Consider the following 25,238-nt stretch of genomic DNA (forward strand, 5'->3'; position numbering starts at 1 on the left):
GTCTGATTGGTCAAAGATATTGTTTTGGTTTGTTTGGGTGCTTCCCCTTTGGTTTCTGCCCAAACCACAATCTTGCCCTGTGATTGGTCTGGATCAATTGTTAAACGAGCAATCACAGCAGAGAGAGGTGGGCCAGATGGAGTCAGAGTTTATGAACTCGCCAATATTTCGAGAATTGATCTTGCTGATCAGGTTAGTCACTCAACAGGAGCTCAAAGTAGAGCCTCAGCTCTTCCATATAGAGAGGAGCCAGCCGAGGTGGCTCAGTCATCTTTTTTGAATGCCTCCTGGTCTGGGCATGTTCCATTGGGAGAAGACCCCATGGAAGACCCAGGACACGTTGGAGGCACTATGTCTCATGGCTTGTCTGGGAATACCTTGGGATCCACCTGGAAGTGTTAGAGGAAGTGTGTGTGGAGAAGGTAGTGTGGGCATGCTTACACTGCTGGCCTGCATAAAACATAATGAATGGTCGGGTTACCTATGGCACCCACAGCTGTAAATTCATGCTGTTGTTGTGTCCTTGGGCAAGATACTACACCTACTACTGCACCCTTTGCATGTTCCCCATGCAGCGTGATGAATGTTTTTGTATTTTGTTTTTTTGTTTTGTTTGTTTTTTCTGGTTACTACGGTTTTCCTCACAAACCTAAAACTAACTAACTGTAAACACAAATCATAGTGGCCTTACTATAAAATGAGTGTATTTATCACAGTGATTGATACAAAATGACATGAATGACACAATTTAATGTGCTATCAGAATTTATTATTGTGAAACAGAAATGATCTTAACACCAGAGCAACTTAACCGTGAGTTCATCCAACTCCGATGAAATCACAGAATGCATTTTTTACATTTTAAACTTTCAAAATCTATGAAATGCAGACTAAAAATCACCAGGTTGTTATATTTGGATTTGTTGTGGACTAAAATACCTATCAATGTGGAGACAACAATTTCTCTAAGCTATTACTAATATGTGAAAACAAGATTAATGCCTCACTATGGGACAATTCCATGTGTTGAATTTGAGCCAGGATATTGCGTGGCCTGGCTGACCATACTACAGTCATTTGTCTTATGTCAGAGTAGTAGCTGCGGTCTGGGACACAGAGGAGAGAAAGGAGAGTTTGTGGTGGGACAGGCCCCTCACAGCTCGTCAACCTGAGCTCGTGTTTATGGAGGTTGGAAGCACCAGGCTTAGTTAGCTGGGGGAGCGGGAGTGATTTGGAATATCCTGCATAAGATGTGGTTACAAGGTTACAAGTGTGTTGAGTTTGTTGTTACATTATATTTTATACTAGATACTATTTTTATTACAACATTTATGCTGGTTTAGGATGGGCTCCAGTTTTATGTCAAGACTTGCGGTATGAATTAAAACTTGGATTCTTACTTGGATTTACATTTTGGTCTGTGGTCATAACAGAATGTATATAAGAACAGTATAACTAAATGTATAATACATGACAAAAAGACCAAAATTAGGTTTCTGATTTACCTTGATTTACAATGATTTCAGCTGCCCCTTAGAGCTGTCAAATAGAGCACTGCCCTCTAGAGGACAAAGGCAAGCAGTGCACTACAGTGCAAGCTATACAAAAATCTCTATCAAGCATTATCATTATAATTCTAAAAAACAAAACAAAAAACAAGACGTTTAATACATTCATACAGTATTTATTAAATATGTTAATTTTAATAATCCAGCATGTTTAAAGGAATGATAAACAAAGCCATCATCTGATTGTATTTAATATAAAACAATGTATATAAGTGCATTGGTCTTTCATCCAAAAGTATTACAATAAGGTGAACTACTCAATGACTTTGAGTAAACATATACCCAGTATCTGATGTAAAAACACTATTTAAGTATTTTAAACATACTTATTTACAACTTTTAAAAAGGGCTACTCTAATGTGAGTGTCCATTAAAACTACTTGACAATGTACATTGGTCAAAGTACTACTACAAGTACTTATTTACACAAGGAATGGTGCTGAAGAAGAAATTAATTAGCAAGATAATGTGATCCATCTTTGTTAATATTATAAAAGTATTGTGAAAAATATCATAATATGTACTATTATGAGGGTAAAAGTAGTATCTTTGTGTACATTCTTGGGTTGGAAAGAGTCTCAGTTAATTTTCAATGGCTGGATAGATTATAAAATAATTACACCTTAATTAGCCTTAAAGGTGCACTATGTAACTTCTCTGGTGGATATCCACCACCTGCTTCTCTTCATGGAGATGTTATTGCTTTGCTTAGAAAATTGGAAAATTAATTTATTCAACTGCAAGTGTTTTGTTACTTGACTTGCATTTTTACTGTAAGCATGGTCACTTCTCCAATCTGACTTGATCAAGAGGCATCACCGGCTTGTCTCCATGGAGATAGATATGTTTAATGCCATTCTGTGGTACACTCCAAGCAAAACAGTATCATGGAGACAAGTAAGTGGCAGACTCTCCACCTGTAAAGTTGTATAGTGCAACTTATTCATAATGAACAAACAGTCTATTGATAGTTTATTAAGAATGATTCACACTTAGTAACTACTTAATCAATTGGTTAGGCCTTAGGATATTAAATAAGTAGTTACTAAGACTAAGCCTGAATAAGAATACACTATTCATTATCAATTAAGTCTTTCTTCATACTTTAAGGCTAATTAGAGGTGTAGTTATTGTGAAGTGAAATTAAATGACATCATAAGCAGAGCAGCAAAGTATTTTAAAGTCATAGTCCATTTTCTTTCATTCAAACCAAATCTTAGCTGGACGACACCACCATATCCATCTCTTTGACCCCTTCCTGACCTGAAATGAGCCCACAGCTTCCTGTCATAGAACTGTCAGACAGATGCCCTCCAGACTTAGGTGTTGTAGCGGGCGAGGGTGGAGCTTGTGCTAACCCGGGTTTCTTTGGCGGGATAGGTGGCGGTATGCCCCTCTCGGCCCTGGCAATAGTGGGTGACCTTATACCCTGCTGCAATGCGCCAGTTGCTCGCCCAATCACTGGAGACAGGGGTGTGGCCAGGTTGCGATAATCCGTCCCAAATGGAGAGGGATTGGGCGTTGTTAGCTTGGGTTGTGCACTGGTGAAGCGGGACAGGACTTGTGTTACGGTGCTGCGGGCTAGCTGTTTTACTGGGCTAGCTTCAGGAGGACTGGCAGTAGATAGTTGCTCCTTCAATGGGGAGGAAAGGGCAGGTTCGGTCTCGGAAGTGCTTTGGAATTTGTGGCGAGCGGCGTGGAATCGTTGGTGGATTCCAGCCTGGTATGGAGACTGATAGGAAGTGGGGCTAGATGCAGATGTAGATGTGGATGTAGGGTGTCTGGTGAGGTTTGGAGATGTGGATGGAGAGAGGGGAGGGAGAATAGTACTTTGGGTGTCAGTTCCGTTCTGAAGGTGAACTTTATCCGGGATTGGTTCATGGTGACCGTTGATCTTCACACATGGTTGGAGGTGGGTTCGGTCCTCCTCCAGATCTTCTACCTTCATGTGGACCTGTTTAGTAAAAGGAACTTTAGTGGCCCATTCCTGTCCTTTGTCCTCAGCTGGTATTGTACAGTCAGACACTGTAGTGCTGGTCACATCCGCTAACTTCCTCCTCAGCTCCTCCACCTGAAACAGTAAGAAAATACATTTACTCTGTATAAAATGTGAAAAATGTCTGTGCCTTTGATCTACCTACTTCTTAATCAGTTACTCCACACATCACATTTTGTTTCTAATTATTCTTTTGGAGGAAAAGGCCATTGCCAAATTATAGCCTCTTCATATGGCTGCCTTGGAGCAGGTCAGTTTGGTGTGGCCACCTCCAACCAAGTTGCCATGTTTTCCATGCTTCGAGCACGGCTCCGCATCCATTGGCAGAGCTCTGCTATATGAGCAACCGACATACATCACGTTGAATCTAAATAGAACCTGAATTATACACTGCCTGGCCAAAAAAAAGTTGCCACCTGGATTTAATTAAGCAAAGAGGTACGAGCCTCCTATTGGATAATTACTGCATGGGCGATTATCTTTCAGCTGGCAACAACTGGTGCAATGAGTTTCTCATATTATTTACCTTCTCTTCACCTCTGTGCCACGTTTTAACATGTTATTTAACTCTTTATGTAATGCATTGGGTTTGGCGTATGTTAGATGCATTATGCACTGGTATACTTTTTTGATATTGACGTGAAACCAGTGTCATGTTTATAAACGCATGGCACTGAGAGTCCAGTCTAGTCCTGATGTAGACTATGTTTGGTTCTCTTTTAGACCCGGTTTAGCGTTCAGCGCTGTGTGGTCCAGAACATTCTTAGGCCAAATTTAAAGTTAGTTAATGTTTCATGTGCATGTGCAAGTTCTTATTCTTTTGAACATATAAACATATATTTAGTTGAATTTTGTATTTGTGCAGAACAAAAAGCGTTTGGTTCTGACTGAAGTGATATAGGTACTGACCTGTAGTTGTAGCTGACAGCAGTGGGCCTCCTCCTTCTTGAGTCGTGACCTGAGTTGTTCTCTCTCTGTGTCAAACTCAGCCAACTGCTCCTCCACCCGAGCCTCCATCCTCAGAGCCTTCCTGCGCTCCTCCTCCAGCTCCCTCTTCAGGGTGTGACAGGACTCGCGCTCCTATAGCACGATGAAATGAAAGATATAGTACATGTGTGAGTACTGTATGTATCAGCTCTTCTGTTGTTGCCTTCACATGACTTTTTCTGTTATGGTCGCCATTTTGAGGACTATAAGCATTTCAAAGATATAATTAGTTTTGAGCTACTACCTGGGCAATACCTGGAGGATTTAAGGGGACAGAGAGGAGAGGTGTTTATAATCAGAAACGCCTGGCTGTAATCTATCTACTATTTATCTAATCTTAAATGAAATGGTGAATACAAATATATGTGTAAATAAATAAATGTATTTACACATTAATACATCACATTCTGAGGATTAAAAAGATAAAATAAGATAGTTTTTACATTTCTGAATTAATTAATTTGTGAATTTATTTATTTTAAAATATATTAATTTTTACATTTATTTACTTCCACATTTATTATTTTTTACAATGTTTTATTATTTTTTACATTTTTTAAATTTACTCATTGATTTATTTCCACTTTTAATTTATTTTTGCATTTGTTATTTCCACTTTTCTGTGTCTGTCTTGCCAGTCTTGAACAGTGTGAGGTGCCTTTGAGAGTCATGAAAAGCACTATACAAGTGTTAGTTGCAGTATTTGTAGTAGTACTATTTCAAATGCTACTACTACTACTATTGCATATACTTCTACTATTCCTTCAAATACTACTGCCACTACTTCAAGAACGATTGCTTCAAATAGTACTACCATTTCAGATACGACTACTACAACTCCTACAATTACTATTACAACCACTCCAAATACTACTACAACTCCTACAACTACTCCAAATACTACTTCTTCATAGACTACTACCACTACTAGGTTTTTACTTTTATGAGCCTAACCAAGTGAAAAAAAAAAAAACGTGCACCAGTACATGATTTGGGTGCACCAAACCCTGCCGCTTATTTAAGAGAAATTTTTCTTCACCAGTAAGGGTTAAATAAATAATTTTATAAGTAATTGCAGAGTGAGACCTCTTACTTTCAATAGTTGATTTCTGACATATTTTGCCTTCTATATATAGTATATAAAATATAAAGTGTATAAAGCTTGATTAGAAGTGTGCAGTACCTTGTCGAGTTTGCGGCTGGTCTCTGAGAGTCTGTGTCCCTCCTCCAGAGCTCTGGCACTGGCCCACTTACACTCTTTGGCCAGAGCACAGGAGAGCTGCTTATGCTGAGCCCTCTCCTCTTCCAACTGCTCTGTGAGACGCCTCTGCTCCTTCTCCAGCCTCCTCACCTGACTGCGCTCAAACTCCAGCTGAGAAGGACACACAAGGACAGCAACTGTGAAAATGAGTATTTTCTGTTGCAAATAAGAGTCAAATAAATTGCTCACAAAATAAAAGTGGGATACATTGGTTCTCGTAATAATAATAATAATAATAATAATAATAATAATAATAATAATAATAATACATCGGTTTTGCAGTGTGTTTTTCATGGTAACTCAAAGACACTTTGCAATAGTTTAAAACAAACAACAAGTGGATTAGAAGCAGTCATTTGTGGTGGTTATAGGCTATGAGGAAAAGGTGAGGCGAAGACATTTGGGGCCGATGATGATTTCGGATTTCAGATTTGTTACAATTCAGTTTGAGGAAGTTGGTGGTCATCCAGGGTTTTATGACAGAGAGTCATTTTGAGAGGGTCGAGGTGGTAGCAGGGATGCTGGTTTTGGTGGAGGGATAAAGTTGTTTGCTGTCGCTGTAGTGATGAAATTTGAGTCCATGTTGATGGATGATTGGACCAAGGGTGACACAGAGAATAAAGAGAAGGGGACCGAGCACTGAGCTCTGAGGGACTCCGTGAGTAACAGGAGAGATGTGGGATAAGCAGCAGATGAAGAAGTAATGGGATCTGTTGGAGAGGTAAGAGGTGAACCAGGAGAGAACTGAGCCAGTGATGCCAATGGAGTTAGGACGGTGGGGGAGAATGGAGTGATCAATCGTGTCAAAGGCAGCGGAGCAGTCGAGGAGGATGGAGAGGGATCCAGTATCAGTTGCTGTTTCTATGTTTTGGTGCATGAGGAAGCTGGATTGGAAGATTTCATACTAATTTGAGTGGTGATAATCTTGAAGCTGAATGGAGACGGATATTAGATAGGTAACAGGAGGTTTGAAGTAGTAGGCACACCCGTAATCCTACCTGAGAGTTTTACCAATTTAAGGGTCTGTCATTAATGTATATTTTACAGCCAGGTTTCTAAACCAGCTGACTCATCCATGCCTTAGAACAGACTCAATACTAGCTCTGTAGAAAGTAAGCATGTTTAATTAAAAGGGGAAATGCTGAACAAACACCAGGCTTATTCTACAAAGTTTATGAGCTGAAGTGTATCAAGCAGAGCTGCAACTAACGATTATATTAGTAGTCGATTATTTTTTCAAATTAGTCGACTCTATTGAATATTATCAACGAAATAAAGATTGACATATAGTGATGAGACCATTCAAAATATGACTATGATTATTTTTCATAATCGACAAGTCACGATCAGTCAATTAATCATTACAGGCCAAGTAACAAGGATATTATTTTGCTTTAAATCAGTCAGTGCTCTTTTACCTGTTGTTGTAAACGCTCTCTTTCTTTTTCTAAAATGTAGGTCACATCATCTCCCTCAGCTGTGTCCTCAGCATGCCTCCTCTTCTCCTCCTCTAGATCTGCAATAACCTGGCACAGACACAAGGGGGAGACAGAGAGACGTGTAAGTTCATCCAACTTATCTCAAGAGGGAATTTGGAAGTTTGTGTAAATTTGAATTGAGAAAGCTGATTATGCAAATGTGTGCTTTGGCTGCATGTGGGAACCTATTTTAAAGTTAAGTCCAAGAAAAGTCAACAATGGGAACCACAGAAAAATATAAATAAATGTCTCTTTGCTACAGTGCTCTTAGACATTTGTCCTGTACCACAAATGTTATGTTGGCCATAGAATTCTACTATTTTAGTGCTAAAACAATTGCTAATTCCTGACCTTTTGATATGAAGGCTTGTTTAATTTGAAATGTACTACTGAATTTTCTTTCAATAGTACATTTGCATTTTAAGTATGCATACTAAAAAAATCATACAATTAGGACAAAATTTGGTTTTCCTGAATAATGTTAGAATAATAGAATAAGTCTTACAATTGACTCGTTTGATAACTCATGGAATGGAACAATACTTAGAGAGTACTTTTTCTTTGTACTAGTGGAGAACGTTTAGTTATTTTTTTGTACTACGATAATATTTGAGCTGTAGAGGGTTGAATAAATAACTTTTATTATAGATACAAACTAACTACTAGTATTACTAAGTGTTACATCCTGCTACTTATTTATTTCCTGTTTTGCTTTAGGCTATTGTGTCAGTGTCAACATTTGTTATTGCAGCAGGCCTAATTTTAGGTAAAACATACATTCTAATTGTCTAAGTTTTTTGATTATTATTCTTGTGGTATCAAACCTTTTCCTTAGCAATTCCTTAGCAAGTTTAAAGTGGAGCTAAACACTAAATCAAAATTTTGCTATTAAACTATGTATATGGTGTAGGTAAAGTGGGTCAATTTGCAGCTTTATGGTCAAAAACGGTCTTGTGCTACCTCCAGTCTCCACTGCAATATAAAGTACTACGTGACATCACATAAGAATGCCCTGATTCCAGCCAGGTTTTGCTCATTACAAACACCTGGCTGCAGGGGTGGAGTTTGAAATATTGATCCCTCTTAGTTCCTCATATGCCCAGACTCCACCCCCTTTCACTCTTTTCTTTAGTTTTCCAGATACTGCCTAGTCCAGCAGCTCTATTTACAATGTGGTTGTGGGCGGAGTTTAGAGAGTGGTGTTTAGTCCCATATTTATCACGACGACACGCTGTACTCACTCTCCTGTGCCTGCTCTCGGCCGCTGCCAGCTGGGCCAGCATCTTGTCCTGCATCCTCCTGCAGTGGCTGACCACCAGTTTGAGAACCACCAGAGGGTTGGAGTTGGACGAGGAGTAGCCCTGGTCCCTCTGCTCCTTCTGGCCTCCCATGACCTCACTGTCCCGCTGCAGCGCCAGGAATGGGTCGCTGAGGTTGTACCGCCCGTAGCGCTCCTGGACAAACAGATCCTTCCTCTGGGCCTAGGAAAAGAGCAAAACAAAGAGGAGTTATTAGAACAGAAAGTTTGTCTAACACCATTGAGTGAACTAAAAGTCAATGAACAAACAAATAAATTAACGCACAAATATAAAATAACCTAGAGCTGCATGATTTGTGGGAAATACAATCGAATTAGAATTTGCTATTGCATTAGGTTAATGGAACAAGTTTAAAAAGTATTAACAGTGAGAAATGAAATATGAACTGATAAACTAATACAAGAATCCTATGAATTTCGGATTATGTTTGTGGAGGCATAAACTACAGGTACAACAAGATTTTCCATCCGTGGGTTCAAAATAGTGGAAAAGTAGGACAGTTGAAATAGCGATTAACAATTTAAAGTCAAATATTATATCTTTTGAATGGCAAAAAGTCATCAAAATGTCACCAATAACAGAAAAATGAAACCCAGGCATGAAAAAAATGACATTTTATATTTAATTGGAATAGTCATAGTTTTATAATTAGCGTTGCCAGTCCCACAGTGGCCGGTTGGTAATACTTCCATTATAGACACTGTATACAATTATAATGGCTAAAGTTTCAAGCAACAGAATAAAATTTTAAAAAGAGCTGACTTTCATGTACGCAAATGAAACCGTTGCTTCTGTTAAACGTGATCAAAAGTCCAAAAGGAGAGTAGATGAGCTGTGGATAAGGAATAGAAAAAAGGAAGAGGAAGCGCACCAAAGCAGATCTCTGTAACAAGCAGCAAGAGCTCCAGCTGCTTTGAGTCTGTCTGTACTTAAGCGCACACACAGCTGCTTTCAACTGGACAGACCTGCTCACTGTCTGCACACAATAGAGCAGAGTGAAACTGCTGGAGAGACAGAGGGAAGAGACAAAAAGAGAGAGAGAAGAGGGGGAGACAGAGAGTAAGAAACAATTTGGAGCAGAATTCAGACTTTGAAGAGAGAGACAGAGTTTAGAGCAGAGCAGAGAAAGAGAGAGAGAGAGACGGAGAGACAGAGACAGAGAGAGAGACAGAGTGAGTTTAGAGCAGTGTTCAGACTTTGGAGGAAGACATTATACTATTATATTAATAATACTATTAGACTATATATATTGTTTTAACTGAATGGTACTGATCTTATTAAGAGTCACATTTATCTGTTTGCTTAATTTGTCTTAATCAAATTCAAGTTGAATACATAGTTTTATTAAAAATGATTCAGACTTATGTCTGCGTCTGCCCTCAAATGCAAAGGCGACCAACTAGAGGTGTCCAGTGCGTTCTTGACGTCCCGGAGTGAACGCACCGTTAGTCACTACTTAATTAATGTATTAAAAGTTAGGGGTATTAGAGTATTAATTAATACTCTAATACTGTTTGTTCATTACAAAATAAGTTTTTGTTTGTGCTTTAATAAGGCTAATTAAGGTGCTGTTATTATGAAATATAAGAATGTGCTTTGAATAAAGAAAACAATAAAATTAAACTCATTAATCAGTCAGGAAAAAAGGCTGTTTCTTTATATTGTTGTACAATTGCTGAAATCTTGTGGAGTGGAAGAAAAACACAGGGAGAGAGAGAGCAGGGATGAAAAGCCACTGGAAGCCACAGGAAGAAATAACTGAAAGAGACAGAGAGCAAAAGAAAAAGAGCAAGATAAAAGAGAGGGAGACAGAGAAACAAAGTGAGATACAGAGAGAGAACAGAAAGAGATAAAGAAACAGCATGAGAGATAGCAAGACAGAAAGAGAGTGAGAGATAAAGAGCTACACAGAGAGAGACAGAGCGAGGGAGCAAAGAAGTGCGTTTCAGGTGCCACAAAAGCGGATCAAAAGATTAGCGAGCACAGTATCTTGAGTGAGAGCGAGGATGGCTCACGATGGCTTTAAACTTGTAGATCACTGCACAAGTTTAAAGTGCAGCTCAGAGAAGATCCATACAACATTACTGACTGCTTATGAGTACATGGGCTATTAGACAGGTACTCCACACTCCAGTACCACCAGGCAATAACATCTTTTTTCCTTTCTTTCTTTCTTTGGTAACATAAGATAAAAAAATAATAGTCATAGAGAACCTTTTTTTTTAACTAATCAAACTAAGTGTCTATTAATGAACAAATGCTGGATTTTGAGCCCCTAAAATACCTACCTGTACCTTTAAGATAAACTAAATAGAGGTTCATTTTATAGATTGAACCACTATTGAATATGAACAGTGACTTAAATTCACCTGCCTGGTTTATGTATATCATCAAAAATATAAGAAAAACAGCTTTCCACAAACACAAGTTGATCTGACGACTTATCTAAGGTTCATAAAAGGAGACAATGTTTGCACTCGAAGCACGCACAGGTCGGCATCTCGGTGTATTATAATCGAGACGCATCTACTGAATCATAAATAATTAAAAACCTGATGAAAACTTCAAATGGGTCTGAAGGCAAATGACAGACTTTATCACTGTCATCCTGAGGCTAAGAGAGAGGAGGGCGTACATGTGGAACTTGCACTGGTTTTGATGTGGTCTGTGGGGAGCAGAGAAGAGTCAGATCAAACAGTCCAACAAACACAACAGGAATATGCAACGTGCCCAAGAGGATCCACTCATGTCTGATGTAGTCCATTACACAATGACGACTACCTGGGTGATAAGTGTAGCTAGGGAAGACGCTGCAGTAATTTTGTTTTTTGCAATATTTTGTAAGTAATTACCAAAAAAAGACTTAAAGTGGAACTAAACACTGAATTTACTTTTTCACTACTTCACTATATGGTGTTTTAACAGGTGAATTTGCAGCTTTCTGGTCAAAAACAGTGCAGTAGTTGGTGACATCACACAAGACTGATTACAGACAGGTGTTTCCGATTACAACCTGGGTGCAGGGCAGACTCTAAAGTGAAGATACCCGTTAGGCCAATCACACTGTTCTTCATATGTCCACACCCCGCTCTTCCTCCCCTCTCACTCTCTTCTTTCGTCCACAGGTATTTCCCAGTATAGAAGCTCGATTTGAAATGTGGTTGCGGGTGGAGTTCACGTGTTTAGCCCGACTTTAAAAGGAACTGTATAATTTTGATTTAACATTCCATAAACATGACCTAACAGTATCTCCATATGTGGTAAACATGTTCAAATCAATTATATATTTTACTGATAACGATTGTATTGCTGATTTATTCTTAGTTACAAAAACATTGGACATGATGGCCAAGTTTTTTATGCTATAATTTGGTGTTTTGGTTGTGCTGTCCATATACAGAGAAGGAGAAAAACTTGTATGTGTCTTTTATCTGCAGGTTTAGGCACTGATAACCTAGGTTCAGTTGTGATTGTAGTATCTTTTTTAAACTGTAAAAGCGCAGGATACATACAGTCTCTTTAATTCAATTTCATTTACACTTTCTAATGTGACCCTCCATCTATTTTCATAAAACTTTGGCAGCGAGACAGACTAGACTATGTATCTGAATCATTATTGAACAATGCCTGTTTCATAGTTTGATTTTTTAACTTTCTGTTGGTTAAATCAACAATTTTGTGAAATCGTGAGGCAAGTGCTGTTTTGATTTTCGGCTATACAAAAATAAACGGGCATTCATTTAACTGAATAACAAGCGCTGTTAATGGGATTTGAAAACAACAACAAAAAATGTATTATTTATTTCAGCTTCGAAAATTTTGTCAGCTATATTTAACATCTGGAAATACAACACAAATTAAGAATAATTTTAATAGTTATTGCTGGTAATGAGTTTGTAAGGACATCAGTCAACAACAACTTGGTGGCTTGGCTGGTGTAGCTCTTAAGTTTAGAATATAAGAAATGTCTACTGCTTAACTCCTGTTTTCCTTTGTAATTTGTGGAACATTAAATTACATAGCAACTGCATCACAACCAAAATCACAATATCACAAATATTTCATACATTGCTACTTTGCATGTCGGGGCCTGGGATTGTCCCTCGCCTTTAATTAGCTGCTTCTCAACGTGTCCAAAAAGGTCACCAACAATTTCTATAACTGATAACTGATATGACATCCATGGGAGCACTGAGGAGCAAGTTATTACTGTAATACAGCCAGAATTAAGCCCATTTAGAGACATTACTCCTCAGGTCAAACTACATTCAGGACCTCTCCCCATTCCATACATTCCCTGTTTGTTGTCAGTGCCGTAATCGCTCATCAGCCTCTTGCAGTTTTCACACATTTCTATGGCAGGATAATTGGGCCCATTTTTCCGGGACAGTGTCAGCCTGTCAATCCGCGCCTCTTTTCACCCTCCTCCAGTAAGCTAACACAAAGGCGTTCTTTTCTGCCTCCGCATCTATAGAAAATTGAAAAAGACGGGATTATGGGAAACACATCTCTTTTCTGAAATCTTCTAAATCTCTTTCATTACATCATACTGTACATTTACAAAAGTGCTACGGGTACATTTGTAATACACACTCCATCCATTATACAGGTTTTGATCTTTTGGGTTGGGTTTATTGCAAAAAGAAGAGACACTGGTTCACACCCCAGACCCGTACTTATTCATATATTTAAAAAGGGGGTATTATTTGCTAACACATATCATATTTAGATGTTACCTTTTATCATTTTGAAGATGTTATATTTGCTAAAAACAATGTATTAATGCGTTAAATAAGTTTCAGTTTAGTTGTTGACGAGTCCCCCTCCATTTGCTCCCCATGCTAAGTCATTCCCCCTTCAGAGTGCTATCACAACACAATCAGCTTGCATCCCGCTAATGAAACTAACGCACATCACACCAGGTTTGTGAAGTTGTAGTGTATTGTCATCCTTCCATGCTTTTATATATTTATGAAAAATCGCATCGCTAAACATAAGAGAGAACAGTGCTCGAGAAATATCAACATCTGACATATAAAACCTCTTCAGACATATTTTTGACGAGGGAATAACATTATAACATGGTAAAAAGCTCCAAGCACGGTTTTGCATAATAACCCCTTGTTAATGTTGTGCGCTGGATGATGGAGATTACAAAAAAATGGGCAGCATTAAGATGTGCTGGGAATTCAAATACACAGATACATTGTCTATATCTTCATTGTTACTAGTTAAAAAAGTACAGTAGAACTAGGGACTTTGCAGCTTGTGGGAATAGGACTCTCTACATCACTATATAGCTCAAAAGGCTGGAGGTTTGCAGGAATGTGCTTTAGCCAATACGATATTATTTTATTCATACCACCTTAAAAATGCTCAATCTCATCTGATCTCGGAAGCTAAGCAGGGTAGGGCCTGGGAAATACTGGATGTGCCAAGGTGTTGGTGCCAAGGTGGGGCAGCAGTGGCTCTAATGCATATTGTGAGAGAGAGTGCGTGATTGATGGTGGTAGGAGGAGCCGATGGTGCAGATTGGCAGCCTCGCTTCGGTCAGTATACCCCAGGGCAGCTGTGTCATTAGGACTTTACCACCACTGAGTATGGAGTGAATGAATAGTGCACAAAATTGTAAAGCGTATGGAAAAAGCTCTATGTATAAATAACGCTAGTAGCTTACCATCACAATATACCATCGCACATAACCAATATATAGAAAGTTTTCAGTATTGTTAAGTTCAGTACAAAGTTCTTTTTCTGCTATTTCCCTTATAAAAAAAATCCCACATAAGGTAAACTCGCCTGCATCACTTGCTGTTAAATTACAGACTCATTTCTATATTTAAGTCCAATTCAACTTAAAAACCTTGTGTTCTCTTTTTCCCAAATGCACAAAAAGGGCCCTCTGGATCAGCGCTAGCCGTCAGGAGCCAAGCGGAGGGGCTGCCAGAAAGGGCACTTCCTTTTCAAAGCCACAGCGTCAGGGAGAAGAGTGCAGCTGCGGAGTGACTCACACGAGGGAAAAATGTGGCAAATAGTTGAGATGCCATTGATAGTGCTGCTGTGTAATTAAACAGAAGAGCTTGTATCATTAACCTAGCATTTTAAGCTTGTGTATTGATAAAGAAAAGGATTGTGTGATACTAAACATGCTATAATCAGTGAATGCAGTCAAACCAATAGGGTAGAGGTATAAAACTACACTATAATTTAACCCAGCTCTGAAAATGAACTATATGTGCATTGGTAGCTCAAAACCTTTTCGCATCCTGTGTTAACATGTGCATATACAGTCATGTACACTGACCAAAGATGTGTCTTGCCCAAGGACATAACAGCAGTATTGACAGAAACAGGGAAAAAAAAGTTTGTGTAAGTGGACTACTGCTAAAACTAAGTTACAATGCAGCCCTCTCTTTATATAAGACCTTGGCCGTCTGGAGTTCTCACAGTGTTTTGTGGAAAGATAATTTTATTTTACCTGCAGCACGTAGACTGAATGTAATACTGGGTTATAGGGAAAAGGTATAAAAAAAATGGTATCAAAGTTTTCTTCGAGGGACTGTACAGTATGTTAAATTTAAAGTAAATTGTCTGCTGTTGTCGCTATGGTGACTAATCAGTGTTCACATGACAGTGTGGTTTGTGACACATCGGTTTAGTCCAGTATAAGCAGCATGACTCCTACTTCTGGGACTAAAATTACAGGCAGTTGAGCTGTAGATAACTATCAGTGTGAGAATAAGCACATTTTGGGTGAATTCCTTAACAGCAACGAGGCAGGAAGGTATGGAGTTTTTCCCAAATGGTTTTAAAGCAACAGTATGGAATTTATTTGCCAAAAAATAGACTAAAATAAAAGCATGTTTTTTCAGTATGGATGCTTTTATTGCACTGGAAAACACATGTTCTTACGCTGAGTGGGCTTGCATCTTCACAAACCTTAACCTTATTCGGCCTGGACGAGGGCCTCCTGCTTGTTTCCATGAAAATGTTGTTCCCTTGGCTATAATATTCCACAGTATAACATAAAACATATCTATCTCCATGGAGGATGGTCCGATGTGTGGTTTTAACTTTTGATTTCCATGGACTCATGCAGCTAACTTTCCACCTACACAAAGTTACACACTATCACTTTATCAGAACTTTTACAGAGCCAACTTAAACTTCAGCCACAAAAATCAAACTTGCCTTTTCAATGTTTATGTACAAACAGATTTAGGGTAAAGATAGCTACTTTAATTAGCCAATACAAAGATGGGCCGAAACTCCATACAATACTACAATTCAACACAGTATATTATGACAAGACTGGTAAATATAAATGAGTAAATATCAAGTGTTTATGGATTGCTCCATGATAAAACTAGTCTACAGACTTTGGGTTTATTTTAGGAGCAGAGCCAGATGTTTGACAGACTTATCGCCGGTGACCCCAGCCCTGAAAGAGTTAAGCGCTTGTGCTAGCGGGGGAGGCATTAGCGACGCACACGCACCCTGCCCTCAGCTCCACTTAAGGCCAATGTTTATTTATTCACTGGGCCCCGGCTCACATTGAGTCATCAAGCGCCCGGTGTGCTGTAACTCCTCTGGCCTTAGATGGTCATATCCCAGGAGAGATGAAGGAATGCGGCCTAGACACAACACTGCAACATTCAGCTGGAGACATTGATCGAGTTAGGGATTCTGACACATTTTGGGAGGCTGTGAAAGCATTTAACACGTTATAGTTTAGTCAGTAGAGATGCCCAGTCTGAACCAGCTTTTTTCAGGTTTGATATTCACACTGTTCGGAGAATCTGCCACTACTTTCCATAATTCAAAAACATAGCTGGGGTTGTATTTTACTTCAATTGCACCTGTTTCATCAATCTATTTTCCAGGGCTATCTTGCTCTGAACCTCAAAACCTGAACCTTTTTAATTTTTTTTTTTGTCACAGGTAAAAATCCAGACTTTTCCAGAGCAATTTTTACTTCTGTAAACCATCATTTGCTATGAGCATTTCTGTGGTAAAATTATGTTCACACCAGACACATTAGCATCTATGAGCATAGCAGCCATGTCGCCTAATGGCTTCATTTATTTTAAGTTAGAAAATATGAAATACTGATGCTCATGTGACGTAAAGCACTTTTAGAAGCAAATTAAATCCACATTAATGCATAATATGTCATTTTTAAACTGTGAGAGGAGGATGTAGGTAGTTTAAACTGTTACACACAACTTTTATTCCCAGCTCTCAGAAACTCTTTGGCAGAATGGACCATCCTCACTCACCAAACCAGCTTACATCCCAAGATGTGTAAAATCTGAAAAGAAAGCCTGATATATTGCTATGAATAAAATGTTTGAATAATTAAATGCTGAAATATTCAAAAATCATACAAGTGCACTATGCGATGCTGAAGGAAGTGTAAAAACATCTACAGCAGATTTCTTCTTAGTCCTTCTGATTGTCTCTTAGACATAATACTTTGTGCAACATGGCACTGGATCTCTAGAGTCCTACAGTCTCTACAGGTGGTTTTCAATGTCATGTATAAGTCACTCTTAGAGCTGAGAAAGTTGAAACTATGCCAAAACTACTTCTTTAGGCAAAATGTTTTTTTTGTTGTTTTTGTTTTGTTTTAACTTTTAGCACTTTAACACAAAATTAGGGATTATGAACCTTTTCGTTTAAATTGTACCACAAAGTTAGCAGCTCAAACCAAAATGTTAATCTTTGCTGGTTTGACCCTGTAATTACTGGTTCTCCACCGAGAGGTATTTACACACTAGTCTTGTTAAAACAGTTTTCAAACCCAACTCAACCGATAATTAATCTTCCCTGCAGAAGCTGCCCTGAAGGCCGGTCTTTTTCACGCCTTTTTTCCCAACACTTTAAGGTTTACCTAAATTTGTTGGCCGTCAACTCTGACATACCTCCCTGCTCTGTATATCTGACACCTGCATGGGGCTTTGCAAATGACATAAGACAGACCAGACCACAGCTGCTCTTTGACTCTAACCAACACTTGAAGCTTTCATTTTGTCTGTTCCGGAAATGGCCTGAAGTCGTTTCAGGAGATGATTACCTTGAGGGCTTCGATGACCAAATCCCGGGCCTCCAGCTCTCCCTCCAGGACACTGAACAGCATCAGCAGCTCCGGCTTGCTCAGTCTCTCCATGTTTAGTTTGGACTGGAAAAGAAAGATAATATTCATTCATAGTTCTTCAATAAAAAGCCCTGCAGGTCTTGACAATCATTGTCATATTTCCAAAGATGAAGTTTGTTTGGATTGTAGTTTTCCTCATATTGATAAACTATATCTTGCAATTTACCTTTTTAATAAAAAAACAAAAACAAATGCCGTATTTCCCGGACTATATGTTGCTCCAAAGTATAAGTCACACTAGTGAAAAAATGCATAATAATGAAGAAAAAAAACATATATAAGTTGCTCTGGACTTGGCATAAGTTGCATTTTTTGGGGAAATTAATTTTACAGAATTTGAGACCAAGAACAGACATTTTATCTTTAAAAGCAAGTAATAATAACAACAAAATAGAGAACAACAGGCTGAATAGCAGTACTGCACACTAATGTAACATATATATGTATTCAGCTAAATCAACAAACTGAATACATGTCTGGTATCTTAACGTAAGATATTAACAGTTAATCAGATAAATAAAGCATAAAAAACAAGCTAACAAGTTTATATCTCGATCTCACTCCAAATCACATTGAATTCTTCATCTTCGATGTCGCTTCTGAACAACTCCGAAGTAGACGAAGCACTGCTTCTGCGTGGCTGTCAAACTGGTACACAAGTCTAGCGTGCCCTCGCACAGTTGTCATTGTGACAGTAACGAAGATGTGAAATGATATTTTAATAATTTCAAAGTCCCATTTGAGTATAAGTTGCACCCCCAGACAAACTATGAAAACAGTGTGACTTATAATCTGGAAAATACAGTACTTATGTTTTGTTTTTTTTAATGATAAGGTTTGTGAACAGACTAAACCTCTTAATATTTCCAAGTCCTGTACCATTTAACACCAGAAAAAGAAAATCTTCTTCTTTTCATTGAACTCTCACAGAACGTGCTTTTACTGCCACATGATTACCTGGTAGTCCTGACAATTAAAAAGATCTAATCCAATAACTATGACCTGGGATTCAATTTAAATATGATTAAATGCACAGTGTGAGTTGTGGGCTGCTCTCAACAAAAGCAATTCAGTTTGTGTTTTTTCTCATGTATAGCCATCACAATGCATTTTATATCTTTTAAGAATTTTGTTAATGGCAATTGTGTTACTTTGCTCCTATTAAAGTAATACCATCAAAACACTGTTTTTCAAACCAGAATGGACGATGTCTTTGTGCGTTTCCCACATGCTCAATAATTTCATTATACTTCAGAAGAAAAGCCTGTCTTCTCCAGTAGCGACCAAACCAAACATCCACACAGACATGGGATCTTACTCAATAATTCATCAGCTTTAGGAGATCCTGGTGAATTAAACTGGGCTTAGACTTTGGAGAATCATGGCAGAACACTTTATCATATTCAGAGTACAGGAAACTGAACATATTAAAGTGGGAATTTCATAAAGACTGCATGAACTATTAAAAGTGACAATAGAAAGTTTACACTTGATGCAATATCACAATATGACATAATGTGTAACAACTTGCATTATTATATTATGTGTATAGTATATGAGGTAAACAAGGTATCATGAACACAGCTCTCACTGAAAGACATCGGGAAAGTGTGTAACGTCATGACGAATATTTGAATGTGATTGGTCAAAGCATTACAACAGCAGAAAAAGACGAAAGTTGAACTTTTCTTATATCCAGTTGCGAGAAAAGCACAGACATCTTCCCTGTCCACAAATGCACGTGTTTACCTTTTGCACATTTTTGACAAACAAAAAAGCTCATATTTTCACTAAAATAGGATGAAGTACGGTTCGTTCGGGTGCTTCAGCTTTGGCATCCATGCAAACTTATCTGTCAGCAGTATGTCAAGAATGATTTGTGAACTTTGTGAGACATTTTGTCTACTTTGTCTCATCTACTCCTGAATGTTCACATTTTTCTCAGTAACTGGTTAAAACCTCTTGTCACTGAGAGCCTTATCGAGGGCTGTCCAAGAGGAGGAGTGGGTGGGGAGAGCCTGAACAGAGAAAATTAATACAATTTCACCAAAACAGTACATCATCACAAAGACCAGATCACGATTTGACTTTTAGCCCCATCTCGCCCCAGCCATATAAGGGGATAGCGAACATGGACAGCCTTGACATCTCAGCACATTTTTATCAACCTAAACTTTCAAAAAACTTCAAGAAATGTTATCTCCTGTCCACAACACACCACTGTAAACGGGCCTAGCCTTTTTCCTCCGTCAGCTGACATGTCCTGCAGGCACCAGTGGCAGATCAGATAACACAGAGACTTCAAAGTTCAGTGCTGGATATGATTTCAAATGTCTTCTTTGTTTCCACAGAACAAGCTCCTGTCCCGGTGCATGTGACGGCAGTTGGTTGTTTTGTTTTGAAGATTTGATGTGCCTCTCGCTCACAGCTGTCCGGGGGTTGTACTGACAAGCCCCGCGGCGCTCCACACCTCCACAGCTTAACCACAATCGGGCCAAGCGAGCGAATACGGGACCTCTCTTTTTGAAATGGGATCAAAGATAGGCCTGTTATTACACCATGCATCCACGTTCTGAGGAAAAACATTGGGTATGATGGATGAAGTCTGCGCCGGACTAATAACAGAAATAAAACCGCTTCAAAAAGCTTTTACTGGGAGACAGTTGTGAGTAAAAATAGTCTTTGTAGCTTGATCCAGAACTCAAGATGAAGGCAAAAGGAGCTTCAAGTGAAAGTTCAATTGAGCCACAAATCTCACAATCTCAGTTATTTTTTTCTAACATATCCACACAAGCTCTGGGGAGTGCAATATCCCCATTTATTTGTGTAAAGCATTAGTAAAGCTAGAATTTAAATTTCAACATTTGTTAGGGTTGTGGAATCAATCAAATTTATTGATTTGAGAGTAAATTGTTTCAGATTGTTAATTACCACTTTGGGTCTTTTTAGATCTATAATTTTTCAGTAACAGCGGAATTCACTTTTTGGCTAAATTAATTCCTCTGGCTTGATTTATTCATGAAATTAAGAGCTAGAATTAGGCCTGTGGCATTAATACAATTTATCGATTTGAGATGTAATCGTTTGAAATTGTTAACGACCGCCATGGGTCTTTTTGAGTCTATCATCTGTCAGAAGCAGATTCCACACTTTAGAATTAATTCCACAGGCTGGAAATTAGTGTCTCTTTTTTTTTTTTGCTCAAGTCTCATATTTAGTTATTAAGACTTTTCTTTTTGGTTTTGGGAGACAGTAGCTCAGGTGAAGAGTGACCAACCAGACAGTTTGCGGTTCCAAGTATGGCCAATGCATACTGCTGTTGTGTCCTTTGGCAAGGCACTACTTTTTTCTAAGATATACATGTGGAGGGTGATGATAGTGGTGGTCAGAGGCACAGATTGGCAACCAAATGATCTGTCAGTCATCCCCAAGGCAGCTGTGGCTACAGTAGTAACTTACCAACAGTAGAAAGTGAATAAATAAATGTTAAATTGTCACATTTACCATGTATTTCAACCATATATAGCACTTTTCCATCTTCAAGGCACTCATCACGCTTTACATCAAGGAACCACACATCTATTCGCACACACGTTCATACGCCAGTGTACACAGACACTGGGGATGGGGGTTTAAGTGTCTTGCCCAAGGATACAACAGCAGTATTCTTCTGTGGGAGCTGGAATTGCTCTACCAATGATGTTTTATGCCGAGAGCTTTTCAAACCGCCAACCCCTGAGCTACTGTAATGCACTTTATAGCAGTTTACAATGTATTATTACCTTTTCGTACATTTTTGATTGTATTTACAAGTCTGAGTGCTACAATTAGAACTTCTGTTACTGTTACAGGCTTAACTGTTTTTGTCAAGTTTCAGTAACTGGGAAATTGAGTGACATTTAAAAAGAATCTTTACTGGTTGTACACAATGCCGCTTCAGTCAAATGCAGAAGTGAGAAGTTCCATATACTCGGCTCTCACTTGGCCTCTTGTGAACTGTGCTTATGTCTCCTAATCCCTACAGCAGCGTCTAAAGAAGGCCTGCAGTGTATGAGCTGTGCTGTCCCTGTAGCCCTCCCGCTCTGTGGCTAAACCGCACGGCCAATATGCTAATTAAACTCCGGCATCCACCTCCCTCAGTTTGAGTTTACAGGCTCCATTGCTAATTTCACGCCTTGAGTAATTTCTGCTTTCAGAGTGAATGGTAAGGCAGTAAAAGATATCAGAATCAAAATGAAATCGCAATTTGACTTATAATCAAAATCGCACATGCTGCAATTATTTAGAAAGAATGTCTTTTTTCCCTCTCTAAATCTGGTGGTACATATAGTTTAGACCTCTATAAACATGTTCTGAAATTCCCAGGATTCTTGTATTAGTTTATCAGTTCACATTTCAGTCATCTCTCAAATGTTAATGCTCCTGGAGTTTAGGGATGGTCCCATATGAATTTTTTAAGCTGATATTGATATCTGTCTTGCTGTTGTGGCCGATAACTTATATTTACCAATACAGTTATCAAGCTTTTAAACTGTACAGTACTGACCGAATTTATGTTAAGTTACAGTGAAGTTCACAAATAAGATTATCGCTTTTGTAAAAATTTAACAAAATGTCTTTATTTGGGACTTAAGTGCATCTTTTCACTCATTTAGTCTGCGCAAAAAGACAATTCTGATGCACTGAGGACAAACATTGGCACACAGAGACAAGGGCAGAGAAAAATACAGGTGTGAAATATGGGCTAAATTTTCAATATCTGACCGATACCAATATCTAAGGAAATCCTCTGACATCAACGATAACGATATACCATCCCTACTGGAGTTGTTTACAATGTGCAGCCCTAGTGAATGGGTTGTGTTATGTCAACTTATGTCTAGAAAATATGTTTTTAAGCTGTGATTTAATGTCTATAATCAAATATAAATGCTTCAAATCCAAGCATGGCATGAGAAATTCAGATTTTCCCACGTTACTGAGCGTTCAAAAGCATCGAGGCAGTAATCTTTCTAGTCCTGTTAGTTTTAAGCTGGTCAGCCAAGTGCTTTGTCTGGGTCACTCATTAAACACAGTAGTAGCCTCCACTGCAAAAACATATGTTTCACTCAAGCATAAAAAGTGCAGCTGGTTTGGGAGCAGCGACTTCATGTGCACCCACCATAAGGAGAAAATAAAACCAGCCAGCCCACATCATATCAGGGGTCATTATAAAACAGTTATTATGGGGCTGTGGGTAGTTTTTAAGTTAGCAGCTCATGGTGAGGCAATGATTGGACTAACAGGAGAGTAGTGGTGGAGTACAGTGTCAAAAAAAATTCACGAGGTCTAACACTTATTTCAATCTAATTTGATGTGGAAAGTAATTTTAAAGTGTGCATTGCGCGGGGTGGCTTAATGGGCAACAGACTGGGATAAAAATAAACATAGCACATTACTAGTACAGATAACAGTACACAGAAATAAGGGAATTTAATGGAACATGTTGAAGAAAATTTGCATACAAATTCGGACTTTAAGCACTTGGTTTGTGCGATCATTCAATGTTGTTCTGATGTGCAAATAAATAAAATAGATTAAAAAAGTAATAATGAGTATTGTAAAGTAATAAAGTAATGTAAAACAGTCTGTAATAGGCTACAAAACTGAATTACACATGCCGGTTTCTGTTCTGTTGCATGAAGAACAGGCAGAGAGGCACGGGGATCGTTCTGTAGGTTATAGCAATACAGTTGGGTTAAAGGCAGTGTACAGCAAAACTCAAAGCAGAGTCAAGTGAGTAACAAAGCAGTCTAGTGCTGAGTCTAATGCAGAGTCTTGTGCAGAGTCTTGTGCAGAGTCTTGTGCAGAGTCTTGTGCAGAGTCTAGTGCAGAGTCTAGTGCAGAGTCTTGTGCAGAGTCTTGTGCAGAGTCTAGTGCAGAGTCTAGTGCAGAGTCTAGTGCAGAGTCTAGTGGCAAGTCTAGTGGCAAGTCTAGTGCAGAGTCTTGTGCAGAGTCTTGTGCAGAGTCTTGTGCAGAGTCTAGTGCAGAGTCTAGTGCAGAGTCTAGTGCAGAGTCTAGTTCAGAGTCTAGTGCAGAGTCTAGTGCAGAGTCTAGTGCAGAGTCTAGTGCAGAGTCTAGTGCAGAGTCTTGTGTAGAGTCTAGTGCAGAGTCTAGTGCAGAGTCTTGTGTAGAGTCTAGTGCAGAGTCTGACAAGGTGAGCGTGTACCAGGGTTTTTATACTACTAGAAGAGTGAGGGTTAAACCTTCTATAGACAAGAAATATAAAGCAAAGTCAAACAAGGTGAGTGCCCTACAACCCTCCCAGAGTGGGGGTCACACATTCCTGAGATGTGGCTTTAACCAAAATGACCAGAACATAGCTGTTATCTTCCCTTAGTGTGATATATTGCCACTGCTGCATGGGAAACAGAACTTTTTTCCACCTTTGTAAGAAAGTAAGCGATATATTACGTTTATATATTGCCCACACACAGTTGATCCTAGTTCAGGACAAGAGCACAACAGGACTAATGATTTCCCTTGTGTTAATCAGGATGCCTGAGCAGGAGCATGACTACAAACTAAATTGGATTTGCGGGCCAACCTATTTATTACGTAGGCCACGGACACGGTCGACGCGCTCCTTTCCCTTCCCGTAAAGCTTTAAGTAGGCCTATATGAGTCATTTAAAAGTAACACAAGCATAGATCATACGCAAATAAACGATCATACGCAAATACGGAGGATGCAGTTCATGGAAGCCCCGTTAGTTTTAAACAGCTGTAGACTGCAACTGTGTAAATCGAGTTCAAAAAAGTGACCGGCTACTTCTGTTGTGTTCTCCTTTGTTGATAATCACACAAGCAAACTCGCCTAATTAAGTTGCAAATGTATGATTCGGTGTTGTTAAAGTCTATCATACAAACCGATTGGCCTATAACCTCGACTTCTTAACCATCTTCTCTCTATTTGGGTCAAAACTTGGTCCAGACGCACAGCCTATAGTCTCACGTGTGCCTTTACGCTGTTTTACCGTGCGCGTAAAGTGGTTTAGTTCGGTTTCTTACCTTCATGTTGCCGTCTGAAGTCTTTAAAAACTCCGGCATCAACTTTTCTCCTGTCACAAGTTTTGTTTCAGTTGATTTGGGTCCCAGATCCCGACGCAGCGGAGCACTGCCAAGAAGTTTTAGTCTGGCAGTGACACCAGCCAATGTACGACGTGGAGCTTTGCGCAGTGACCAATAACAGCGTTTCTGTCCTGGAGTGGGCCGAGGTGTCCCGCCTCTTCAATTCTAGCTGGATTTCTTTGTTTAGTGTTTGTGAGAGTGTCTTTCCTTGAAGAATCCCCAGCGCTTCACTGGAAGACAAAATAGAACTTGTGCCATTATCATAGACTAGTAAATGTGTTAATAAAATTTTACGCATAGATTTTACGCACAGGTCTTTAGCCTATACAATACTGTGACATTCAAACACTTGTTTTAAAGCCA

The 25,238-nt window shown here is 38.9% G+C and overlaps 1 protein-coding gene across 1 annotated transcript; it reads right to left on the reverse strand.

Moving 5' to 3' along the window:
* Window positions 1-1,662: 1,662 nt before the first annotated feature.
* Window positions 1,663-24,946, reverse strand: LOC117370959 (CTTNBP2 N-terminal-like protein). Its single transcript, XM_033966515.2, has 7 exons — window positions 24,816-24,946; window positions 17,686-17,790; window positions 8,532-8,771; window positions 7,231-7,338; window positions 5,735-5,923; window positions 4,474-4,644; window positions 1,663-3,639 (listed from the first exon to the last, which is right to left on the reverse strand). The coding sequence occupies exons 1-7, from the start codon at window positions 24,852-24,854 to the stop codon at window positions 2,785-2,787; spliced, it is 1,707 nt and encodes a 568-aa protein (XP_033822406.1). The 5' UTR covers window positions 24,855-24,946; the 3' UTR covers window positions 1,663-2,784.
* Between the last annotated feature and the right edge of the window lie 292 nt (window positions 24,947-25,238).

Source organism: Periophthalmus magnuspinnatus, chromosome 5 (genome assembly GCF_009829125.3).
Source record: "Periophthalmus magnuspinnatus isolate fPerMag1 chromosome 5, fPerMag1.2.pri, whole genome shotgun sequence".
Classification (NCBI taxonomy): domain Eukaryota; kingdom Metazoa; phylum Chordata; class Actinopteri; order Gobiiformes; family Gobiidae; genus Periophthalmus; species Periophthalmus magnuspinnatus.

Coding starts and splice junctions, on each gene's coding strand:
- LOC117370959 (XM_033966515.2), bottom strand. CDS start 24,854: ATGCCGGAGTTTTTAAAGACTTCAGACGGCAACATGAAG. Junction 7,339..8,531: donor CCGAGAGCAGGCACAGGAGA/GTGAGTACAGCG, acceptor TGTCTGTGCCAG/GTTATTGCAGATCTAGAGGA. Junction 3,640..4,473: donor GCTGTCAGCTACAACTACAG/GTCAGTACCTAT, acceptor TTACTGTTTCAG/GTGGAGGAGCTGAGGAGGAA.